This window comes from Podarcis erhardii (assembly GCF_964252035.2).
Source record: "Podarcis erhardii genome assembly, chromosome: 15".
Classification (NCBI taxonomy): domain Eukaryota; kingdom Metazoa; phylum Chordata; class Lepidosauria; order Squamata; family Lacertidae; genus Podarcis; species Podarcis erhardii.
Genome location: NC_138505.1, coordinates 28130031 through 28142124, shown reverse-complemented (window position 1 = coordinate 28142124; position 12094 = coordinate 28130031). Strand labels below are relative to the sequence as shown.

General features: G+C 46.4%; 1 protein-coding gene across 1 annotated transcript; it reads right to left on the bottom strand.

The window, feature by feature from the left end:
* Positions 1–978: 978 nt before the first annotated feature.
* On the bottom strand, positions 979–9591 carry LOC309330927 (vacuolar protein sorting-associated protein 29-like). The gene is made up of 4 exons (XM_081842883.1): positions 9515–9591; positions 5018–5209; positions 2907–3142; positions 979–1265 (listed from the first exon to the last, which is right to left on the bottom strand). The coding sequence occupies exons 1-4, from the start codon at positions 9515–9517 to the stop codon at positions 1148–1150; spliced, it is 549 nt and encodes a 182-aa protein (XP_081699009.1). The 5' UTR covers positions 9518–9591; the 3' UTR covers positions 979–1147.
* Between the last annotated feature and the right edge of the window lie 2503 nt (positions 9592–12094).

The window sequence follows — 12094 nt, the reverse complement described above, 5'->3', positions numbered from 1 at the left end:
AGTAGGACTAGCATTAAAGGTAAAGGGTAAAGGGACCCCTGACCATTAGGTCCAGACGTGGACAACTCTGGGGTTGCGGCACTCATCTCGCTTTCCTGGCCAAGGGAGCCAGCGTACAGCTTCAGGTTCATGTGGCCAGCATGACTAAGTTGCTTCTGGTGAACCAGAGCAGCGCACGGGAGTGCCGTTTACTTTCCCACCAGAGTGGTACCTATTTATCTACTTTGACGTGCTTTTGAACTGCTAGGTTGGCAGTAGCAGGGACCGAGCAATGGGAGCTCACCCCATTGCGGGGATTCGAACCACCAACCTTCTGATCGCCAAGTCCTTGGCTCTGTGGTTTAACCCACAACGCCGCCCGCGTCCCTTCCAGGACTAGCATTAGCTGCAAGCCAATGACCTTGATCAATACTTATGCACTTCACATGGTCTTTTTATATATATGTGTGTGTGTGTGTGTGTGTGTGTGTGTGTGTGTGTGTGTGCATGCATATGAAAAAAAAATCAGATACACAAGAGTGTTTCTCCTGCCTATATTATGTTTCTGTGCTCCTGTCACCCTTCAGACCTTCCTACTTCCTAATCCTAAGCAAATATTCATGGAATGCTATGCAGTGGCTGGTCCTCAGAGACTGGTAGGGTAGAAGGCAGAGAGTCCAACAGTAGAGGGAGCCAGAGCCAGCGGCAGGCAGAGCCAACCTATTCTAGTTTTGTCCTACTGTTCCTCCCCCCTTGCTGAGTTGTACAAGCTTAACACAGGGGGGGGGAAGGAGGGTGATAGCCAGGAACACACACACACACACACCGGACTGAATATTGTAAGAAGGCAAGGGAGTAGAGGCTGGCAGAGAACAGATTGAGGATGGTGGGACAGGGGATAATTTGCCCAAATGGTCCAGACTCCACTGTATGACATTTCCAAACTTATCCTCCTCTTTTTTTTTCTCTTCTTTTTTTTTTTAAAAAAAGGGAATATAGTTCATTTTGCAACAGGTTTATTGCTCCTACGTGTTTCAGTTGAAAGAGATCACAAGCAGTTACAAGCACAAAATTCCCACTGAAATGCTCCAGTAATGTGCAGCCGCTTGGCATTTATTGGTCAAAACCGTCGGTGGCAAGAAGCATCTGAGAGGAAAGGCAGCTTGATTTAAGGCTTCTTGTATTCAATCCTTTCCACCCTCACATCGTCTCCAATGAGCTGGTACACATAAGTCACAACTACGGTGGACTGGATATCCATCAGTACAAAGGAAGGAGTGATGTTTCTGGAAGTCACAAAATAATTTGTGTTAGCAATGATGCATCAGTTCTCAAAAAAAAAAAAAATTACCAGCGCCAGCTAATGGATAATTAATAGAGGACATTGCAGATTTTCTTCAAAGTACATGGTCAGGGAGGGAATAATGCCCTAAAATTCTGCGTTCAGATATTCAGATGCAGAATTCTAGGGTTGCAGAATTTTCTGTATGCAGAATATTTGTTTTCTTTTATTTCATAAAAAAAAATACACAATGCTTGATTGTAAAAAAAAAACAACCCCTCAAAGCAGTTTACAAAAAGATAAAACAATAAATCAATAAAAATTCACAACCATACTTTGAAACATACAAAAGTTAAAATACTAAAACAGATGAAAATCACCTCAGGTTCCTAAACATCTCAGAAGAAATGTCTAAACAAGAAGATTATAGGCAGGGTTATAGAATAGTGTCATACCTTGGAAGTCGAGCGCGATCCGTTCCGGAAATCCATTTGACTTCCAAAACGTTCAGAAACCAAAGCACGGCTTCTGGTTGGCTGCAGGAAGCTCTTGCAGCTTAGCAGAAGTCACGGATGCCCTGTCAGATGTTTGGCTTCCAAAAACCAGAACACTCACTTCCGGGTTTCGATTATTTGGGAGTTGATTCATTTGGGAGCCAAGGCGTTCGAGATCCAAGGGACAACTGTACAGAGGTACCTTGTTTCCTGAACTCAATCCATTTTGGAAGCCTGTTCGACTTCCAAAACATTCGCAAAGCAAGGTACGGCTTCTGATTGGCCCTGGAAACAATGCCAACAGCTGAAACGGATGTTTGGCTTCCAAAAAAATGTTCACAAACTGGAACACTTGCTTACGGGTTTGCGGCATTCAGGAGCCGATCTGTTCAGGAATCAGGATACACTGTACATTTCACAAATGCACATGTTATGCATTCCCTCATGGATTCCTCTGCCCTGAGCCCTAGCTCAAGGGTACAGCATCTGCTTTGCATGCAGAAGGTCTTGGGTTCAATTCCTGGCATCTCTAGGTAAGACTGAGAGAGACACCTTGCCTGAAACCCTGGAAAGTCATCATCAATCTTTATTACGGTCCAGAGACCCAACAAATCATTACAAAGCAATACACAATTCATACAGCCTACCTCCAGGTTAAACAAGCATTTTGTTCAGAATATAGGGATCATTTGTTCTTGCAACCACCGATAAAAACTTTGCCACTGCTAACGTTCTAGCATTTGTCCGGTCTTCCAGTAGGAACCTGACATAGTGAGCCTCTGATTTTCCAGGGAAAGGTACCAGCAAGGGTAGTATCAGTTCAGCCCTGGCTTGCTCATATTTTGCACAGTGCAACAAAATATGTTTTATGGAATCGATGTCTTGGGCACACGAGCAAAGTCTGTCCTGATAGGGAACTCCTCTCAACCTGCCATCCAACACTGTAGAAGGAAAGACGTTTAGTCTGGCTTTGGTGAAAAGCCTTTGATAGTTTGGTACTGTCGGGTTTTTAATGTAAGATGTTAACTTAAAGACATGCCCATATTGTACTCCTACTGCCAGTGGACTACCGAAAGTTGCTGCCAGTCCGAGTAGGCATTACTGAGCTAGATGGATCAAAGATGAAAGATCTGAAAGATCTACCGTCTCACCTGTCCAAGGCATTGTAAGCTCCTGTGGCTGATCCTGGGTTGATGTATAACTTGTTTTCGTGTTCTAAAGCCTCGAATTTGTGTGTATGTCCTGAAATTAAGATGTCCACATCGAGCTGCCTGCGTAAAATGGCCAAGCTGTCCAGATCGCCCCAGGGAATAACTTGATGGCCATGGATCAAGCCGATTCTGAATGGCCCGACCAGGATTATTTTCTGCAGAGGGTAACTTGTTCCCTGAAGAAAGAAAAAGAAAAGGCGGACGTGGTTAATTGTTAACCGATGCGCAGGTCAGAATCAACAATACAAGGTCAGACCCCTTCATTTTTAAATAAATACACACAGCATTCCTTCTAGTATATTTATTTCTGAGCTAACTCTTGAGAAAAGGCATATTGGGAAATAATTCATAATGAATTGGGGGGAGGGGAATGTTTAAAAGTACTTAAAAAAAACAAAAACCAGAGTCCTTTCTGTTGGGGATAATTCAGACGTAAATTCCCAGGTGTCAGAAAAGGTTATTTATGTATGCCACTACTGCAGCCTGTGTTTTATTAGCCCCAAAATGGAAAACAAGCGAAGTCCCAACTAAAGAAGAATGGCAACTTAATGGAATATGCACAGCTTGCGGACTTAACATATAGAATAAGAGAACAAGAAGAATATATGTTTAAAGAAGATTGGAAAATGTTTATTGAATATATGGGGGAAAATTGTGTATATTTTGAAAACATGGGCAGCATTAAGATAAATTCAAGAGCGCAAATAAGTTTTGATGGATGTAATAATGGAATACGGAATGGTTTGGTTTTTGTAAAAAATGCAGGGATTTGTGATCTGCAAAATGTACCATGGAAAGAGAAGGGAAGTCATTGATATTAAGGTTGCTTAAATGAATATTCTAAAATGTAAAACAGAAATTTAATATAATTTTTAGAAGAAAAGAAAAGAAAAAGTCATCATTTTGCATCTCCAACCAGAGAAACTGTTGTCTCATCACCATTGAACACTACACTAACTTACTAGGATTGGGAAAGATACTGTACATTGTACCAAGGGTGGGGGGTGGCTGCCCACACAGGTACATGGAGGAAGCAGTCTCTTCTCCCACCCCCAGGCATAATTCTCCAGGAGGGGGCTGCACATTATTATATAGGCCACACCGTACATTTAAACAGTCATGGCTTTCCCCAAAGAATTCTGGGAGCTTTAGTTTGTTCAGGGTGAGTTTTAGGAGACTCCCCTATTCCCCTTGCAATTCCCAAAGTGCTTTTTCCCAGGTAACTCTGAAAATTGTAGTTTGGGCGAAGGGGCGCTCCTTACAACTCTCGACACCCTTAAACTACAGCTCCCAGGATTCTTTGAGAGAAACCATAACTGTTTAAAGGGGTATCACAGTGCTTTAAACAAATGGTGGAAATGTGACTTTGTGCTGGTCCTGAGGGTTAACTGTGCGGTGAGGTCCGAGTCCAGTCCGAGGTCAAGGGTGCGGTATGGAGGCTGTCCGCCAAAGCTGAAGCTGGGTCCAAGGCAGGGAGTCAGGTGAGGTCAGGAACTCTGGCAGAAGAGCAGGACAGGGTGCAAGCAGGAACAGGCTACCAACAGTGTTGCTCCCGCAACTTGGGACTGGAGCTGGCCGGCTTTTATCTGCCCCGAGGCATTGGGTGGCCCCGGTCCACAGGTGACTCACCTCTCCTGGCCTGGAGGCGAGCACTCCTCCTGCAGGAACTTAGTTCCCTCCGCCTCTCTGCCCTGAGCCTCTGCAGCTCAGGAGATGCTGGAGGGTTATCGGACCCAGAGGCAACCTCAGCTTCCCCTGACAGGGCTGAGAGTGGAGCACCTGCAGGCAATGGGTCCTCCATCACCTCAGGAGCCAGAGCAGACTCAGCTGACGCCTGCACCTGAGGATCCAGCACAGGTGAGGACCCTTCAGGATCAAGCCCCTGCCCTGGCTCAGCTGGTTCTGGAGGCGGGGAATCCTGTGCAGGCTGGGATTCCTCAGGTTCAGCATCCAAGTCTGAATCCCAGGCCATCACAGACTTAGGAGTAGCTCCCCATTTACATCTTCCCAGACTGGCAGCCAGTAACAAAGTTATGAAGCTGTGCCCCTACCTCATCGAAGTCCCCTCTGACCACGTGGACGTCCCCAGCCAATGTCCGTAGATAATCGTAGGTCTCCTTGGTACAGAGATTCCCTGTGCAGAGGATATGCTGAATCTTCCCAGGAACGAGGAGTTTTCGGAACTTGGCCGGGAGAGCGTTGCATCGGTGTGGAATGTGAAGGTCTCCAATCACCAGCACCAACTGTTTTGTTTTTTTCAAGCCGGTGATGGAAGAGTAGAAGCAAAAACGCCAACAAAAAATGTTAGACTTTAGGCTTGTTCACACGTGAACCCAGGTACAAGTAGTCTCCACAGTGGCGGGGACAGTCATTGTAAGAATCTGATAACCTCAAGAGTTTGCTTGCTTTCCTCTTCCCTCCCCATTCCCACTTCCTCGTGTATCTATCTCACCTGATATGGATCTTACGAAAGTGGCTCTGGGAGCCTTTTTCGGATGAAGAGCAAGTAGAAAGGCTTTAGTAAATAAACGGAAAAGGAAATTTATCATAAACTTCAAGATGGGCAAAAGTCTAGGTTCTCCCCCCCACCCGTGACTTTTAATGAGGGGATTATGTAACATTTCACAACATCACCCTCTACCCTAACCTTTCACAGAGATAGTGCTCTGGTCCTAGTACTTATACTTTGCAAACTATTTCTTGGAACATCTGGAGCCCTTTTCCCCTGCTAGAACAAAAACCAAAGAAATGGCAAAATCTGGGGCATTGTTCCATCAACGCTTTATCTTTCTAATTGCCCCAGTTCTGCACACACGTATGCACTTACCAGGAAAGACTTGCCAAAATCTTGTGAGCTTATCACATGACAATGAAAGGAATGTGTGCAATCTTAACTGAGTCTAGTCAACTATGTACTCAAGAAAGGCTCTCTTAACTGGGATCCTGTGTGTGTTCGTGCCACAGAGGCATGTCTCAATCAGCGCCATGAGAGTTGACTCTCCAACGAGTGAGTTTAGGATTGCAGCTTAATGCTCTGAATTTCAGACGCCTGTGGTTTATTAGTTGCGGATATTAGCAGCACCCCTTGAGGAACACAGAATTTCATAGATTTTCTCCCTTTTCCTGTATATGTGGCAGCCTCTAGGGCAGGGGAAAGGAACCTTTTGCAGCTCAAAAGAGACATGCCTGGCTAGAGAGGAACCCCAAAGGAACGTCATTCTAATGCAATAGAAGTTTAAACTTTGGGGCACTGCTTCACTAACCTCAGCCTATCATTCCCTGCCTGTCTTTTGTTATAAGAATTCTAAGGTCTCAAATATAGAATAAATGTTCATAAATGTACAAGGCAAACACACACACATAAGTATATAAACCACGTGTCTGAAATAGTACAGGAGAGCAAGCCATTTTGACCCTCCCAAATTGAACTCAAATATTTCTCTGCAAGGAGGAAGGAAATGGGAAAAGATCTCCAATTGTCTTTGGACTGTAGGGGTCTGCACCTCCCTGCAAATACAGTCTGGCAAGTATCTGTTAAACTGAGCACACTATTAATACAGTGGTACCTCAGGTTAAGTACTTAACCTGAATCTGTTCTTAACCTGAAGCACCACTTTAGCTAATGGGGCCTCCTGCTGCCGCCGCGCTGCCGGAGCACAATTTCTGTTCTCATCCTGAAGTAAAGTTCTTAACCTGAAGCACTATTTCTGGGTTAGCGGAGTCTGTAACCTGAAGCGTATGCAACCTGAAGCATATGTAACTTTAGGTACCACTGTATGTGTAAAAGATTCAGGAACTAAAGTATTTACCATCTCAAAGGAATGACTACCCAGAAAATGCAGTCAAGTAAGGCATTATCAGGGACGTGGGTGGCACTGTGGGTTAAACTACAGAGCCTAGGACTTGCCAATCAGAAGGTCGGCGGTTAGAATCCGCGCGACAGGGTGAGCTCCCGTTGCTCGATCCCAGTTCCTGCCAACCTAGCAGTTCGAAAGCACGTCAAAGTGCAAGTAGATAAATAGGTACCGCTCCAGCAGGAAGGTAAACGGCGTTTCCATGCGCTGCTCTGGTTTGCCAGAAGCGGCTTAGTCATGCTGGCCACATGACCCGGAAGCTGTATGCCGGCTCCCTCGGCCAATAAAGCGAGATGAGTGACGCAACCCCAATATTGTCTGCGACTGGACCTAATGGTCAGGGGTCCCTTTACCTTTACCTTAAGGCATTATCAGGTATCCTGTCAGACAGGAGAGAAGCAACACACTCAAATTTCTGCTGGAGACAGCCTCCTTCTGTGATGCATGTATGATGTTTTGGGGGGTGGTCTTGGGTTACAAGGTGGGCAATTTAAAGTCTTTACAGTGGTACCTCGGGTTACATATGCTTCAGGTTACATATGCTTCAGGTTACAAACTCCGCTAACCCAGAAATAGTACCTCGGGTTAAGAACTTTGCTTCAGGATGAGAACAGAAATCGTGCTCCAGCGGCGCGGCGACAGCAGGGGGCCCCATTAGCTAAAGTGGTGCTTCAGGTTAAAAACAGTTTCAGGTTAAGAACGGACCTCCAGAACGAATTACCGTATTTTTCGCACCATAGGACGCACTTTTCCCCTCCTAAAAAGCAAGGGAAAATGTGTGTGTGTCCTATGCAGCGAATGCAGGGGGGAGGCAGGCGGGAAAAGCCCCCAAGAGCTCCACACAAGCTCCGTGCACTCTTGCGGGCTTTTCCACAGGAGGGAGAAGGGACTGACTGGCCGCATCAGTCCCTTCTCCCACCTCCCAGAAAAGCCAGGAGAAGCCGCGATCTCTTTAAAGGAGTTGTGCAGCTTCTGCCAGTTTTGCGGGAGGTGGGTGAATCCCCCCACCTCCCAGTAAAGCCAGGAAAGCCCTGCGCAGCGTCTCCCGGCAAGGAGAGGCTGCACGGGGCTATGGAGTCTTTAGCCCCATGCAGCCTCTCCCGGGAGGCTGCACGGGGCTAAAAGGGAAGCCAAAACAGCGAGCGGGATCCATCCTGCTCGCTGCCTTGGCTTGTGCCATAGCCATGCGCAACCCCTCCGGCAGGGAGAGGTTGTGCGCAGCCTGTACGCTGCTCTTTGGGGCTGGGGGAATTTTTTTTTCTTGATTTCCCCCCCTAAAAACTGGGTGCGCCCTATGGTCCGGTGTGCCCTATGGTGTGAAAAATACGGTAAGTTCTTAACCCGAGGTACCACTGTATAGGGGCTTGTACACAATTTTGGGGGGTTCTCCTCCCTCCTGCGTGTGGTGAGTGGGGACCCTGTTGCAACAGTTTATTTTCCTTAATCAGGCTCAGTGGCCGCTTTGCTTTCAATGTATTCTGGTTGGCCTCTGCTTTCTCTCTGACCGATAGAGATCTCCTGGGGGACTCTATACAGGCTCTAGTTACTCCATAAAGGAATTAGAGGTATTTTTCTTATAACACTTTTTACTTTCAACCAGTCCAGGGCATGGTTCTCTCTGCCACCTTTCCCCTCAGTCTCAGTATTGCCCTTGTACAACTCCACAGGGAAGAAGAAGGGGACTAAACAAGAATTAGTTGGCTCCTCCTGTCATTGACTCTGGCGCCCCCTACTGTTGGCCTCCAATGGGTGAGTGTGGCAGAAGTGGGTGTGGCCAAACACACCCCACTCTCCACACAGGCATGGTTGCCATTCAAGGACACACCCCAGACAGATAGGTAATCACTAGAGAGGACGTAGGGCAGGGCAGGACCAGTGAGGGGCGTGGCCCAAGGACCACCTAAAGATGTCTAGAGGGCCACATCTGGCTCTCAGGCTGAAGGGCAAGGTCTGCATGTTATGGGACTCCAGCGCCCATCAGTCCCAGCTCGCATGCCTATTGGTCTGGTGGGATTTGGAAGAACACATCCCTGATCTAAGGTATCGACCCAGAAACTGTGCATAATTTTCTCATTGCCTCTTTGCAAGTAGTAGAGCAGGAAGACAAAACAGAGGCAGTCACTTCTGCAGCTAGCTGGGACTCTGGTATTATTTGAGAATAACAACACATGTTACAACCTGCAATTCCTTCTCCATAATCTAAGCCTTCTCTTGCTTGACTTTAGAGCCTGTTTTGAATGCGACGCAGGGGGAAGAGGAAACAGGTCTCTGGGCATGTGCAGAGTGTACATGCACACACCCCTATAGCTACAGCCTGCTCGCAACTTCAGCCCATCAATGCATTTGGAAGTGAGGCTTCCAGATGAAGAAGTCCATTTTTTATAGACCCTTAAGCATCACTTTAAATGCTCTGTGTTAAGGTAAGTATGCCGATGATTTCTTCTGTAGGAGAGAGATTCTCTCTGCACTCAAAGGTATTATTTAGGAAGAGCTAAACTTTGGCACTGGGAAAGGTTTTCCCAGCCAGAGCCCTGGAACCTCCTCTGGCCTCAGAATAAGAGCTCTCCCTAGAATCCTGGCACAGCTGTGAAGACGAAAACCACCCTTCCCTCCTTAAGGAAAGGGGGGCCCTAAATCAGCAGCATCCCTCCAACCCTAGGCAAAAGTCCCCCTTAGTCCCTGCCCCTTGCTCACCATCTTGTAAGACTTCTACCTCCTTCCTGGTATTCCAGCAGACAGCAAAGCAAACACACTGAATCACAAATGAAAGCTGTCCCCAGCGGCTGCCAAATTAGTAGGTTTGTGGAGCTCCTGACACATGTGCAGTGCAAGCCCTGAAGCTGCTGCCCTCGCCCTTACTGCCCTTTTGCATTCATCTCCCTTTTTAAATACACTTCCCAGCTGGGGGTCCCGGTCCTGAAGGTTATTTGATACAGGGCTTCATTTAAAGGAGCAGCCAGGTTTTGCTGGGGCTGAGATCCAGAACCTGCTTTAAATATTAAGGTGGGTATGGGGAACATTTGGCCCTTGGGATGTTTGCCGAACTACAACTCCCATCAGCCCCAGCAGGCATAGGCAATGGGCAGGGATGATGGGAGTTGTAGTTCAGCAATGTCTAGCGGGACACAGATTCGACCACACCCACTTTAATATTTAAAGGAGGTTCTGCATCCCAACAATTTCTGGGTATTCCTAAAAAAAAGCTCAACGACGTTTCCTTTTTGAAATATGGCAACCCTAGGTAGATATTACTCCCACTATGCAGTGGGAATAGACAACTTTGTCAGTCTCACTTTCTCATTTTTCCATTTTTCCCTTCAATTCTCTACAATCCCACATTGTTCTCACTTTTTAAAAATTCCCTTTGAAAATTCGTCCGTGAATTTCTCTGTTTGCACTTTCCCTAATATGCAAATATATATATTTCCCCTCACATAATGCAGTGCTAATGTTGTGTTCGCGAATATATGCCATTTTTAAAATGCACACTTTGCCCTAGCAAATGCATTTTCTTGCAGTTATACTCAGCTGGAGAACTGCATTGTGAAATTCAGAGAGCAGCAAATTTCAAAGGAAGGCCGTGTCACGGTTCATGTGTTGTTTTTGGGAAGAGCAAATTGGGTAGGTCTGCCCTTAAGTGTGAGCTGAATTCAACCCCAGAGTCATTCATGACCGGACTTACCGTATTTTTTGCTCTATAAGACTCACTTTTTCCCTCCGAAAATGTAAGGGGAAATGTGTGTGCGTCTTATGGAGTGAATGCCGGCTGCCCAGCTATCCCAGAAGCCAGAAGAGCAAGAGGGATTGTTGCTTTCACTGCACAGCAGTGTTCTGGCTGTTCTGGCTTCTGAGATTCAGAATATTTTTTTCCTTGTTTTCCTCCTCCAAAAACTAGGTGCGTCTTGTGGTCTGGTGCGTCTTATAGAGTGAAAAGTACAGTAATTGTCAGGGGTCCCTTTACCTTTACCTTTAACCAGATGACTGGATAGTTCAGTTAATTAGAGGGTGCTGCTGGTAAGGTTGCAGGTTTGATCTGCACATTCCTGCATTATAGGGTGTTGAGCTAGGTGATCCTCGGGATCCTTTCCAATGCTACATTTCTATGATTCCATGCTTCTATGACCGTGGGGAGCCAGTAATCTGGACTTGAGTGCATCAGTAACTCTAGATAAAAGCTAAAGGGACCCCTGACCATTAGATCCAGTTGTGGCCGACACTGGGGTGGCGGCGCTCATCTCGCATTATTGGCTGAGGGAGCCGGCATACAGCTTCCGGGTCATGTAACCAGCATGCCTGGTTCCCTGTAACCTCACTTCACACAATGAGGGAACCGCCAGAAGGCCCTCGGTGCTGGATCTCAGTGTCCAGGCTGAACGATGGGGGTGGAGACGCTCCTTCAGATATACAGACCAGCCGATCCATTATAATCGCACAACCTGAATTTTCCCAGCATGTGATTTCATCCCAACCCCCAAAACAATGACAGCCTGGGGGGTTCCTTTGCTTCTGAGTTGACATGTGCAAGACCTGAGTTGGAGCACCAGCTGATGGGGCTCATTTGACAGCAAAACGTAGGGCAAGTGTATATGTTTGTGTTTTCTAGTATGTCTTTAATCTGAATTACAAGGACCTCCTTGACTTTTAAAACAATTCCATCACAGAGAAGCTTTTGAGGAGTAAATGCATACAATAGAAAAGGATGGCAATGACCTATCCTGCAATTTGCAGGAAAATGCAGAAGTGGGGCGGTTCTAGGCAAGACCCTGTTACAGCACAGATAGTTGAGTGGAACAGCTGTGTCTGATGTAGCCTAAGCAAATGTGTATGGGACAACATTGCCACCTACTGGCTACATGATGCCACTGCCACTACATTTATTATTATTATTACAGTGGTACCTCAGGTTAAGTACTTAATTCGTTCCAGAGGTTCGTTCTTAACCTGAAACTGTTCTTAACCTGAAGCACCACTTTAGCTAATGGTGCCTCCCGCTGCCACCGCAGCACGGGAGCACGATTTCTGCTCTCATCCTGAAGTAAAGTTCTTAACCCGAGGTACTATTTCTGGGTTAGCAGAGTCGGTAACCTGAAGCGTCTGTAATCTGAAGCGTCTGTAACCCGAGGTACCACTGCATTTATTGTTTAGTAGTTTAGTCGTGTCCAGCTCTTTGTGACCCCATGGACCAGAGCACGCCAGACACTCCTATCTCCCACTGCCTCTTGCTGTTTGGTCAAATTATTATTATAATTAATTATTATTAATAATTTGATCTAT

What these genes read in the sequence shown, in the direction of transcription:
- LOC309330927 (XM_081842883.1), bottom strand. An exon ending in TCAGAGGGGACTTCGATGAG is followed by an intron (nt 3,143 to 5,017) that starts GTAGGGGCACAG and finishes TTCTTTCTTCAG; the next exon opens with GGAACAAGTTACCCTCTGCA. An exon ending in GCTTACAATGCCTTGGACAG is followed by an intron (nt 1,266 to 2,906) that starts GTGAGACGGTAG and finishes TGTGACTTCCAG; the next exon opens with AAACATCACTCCTTCCTTTG.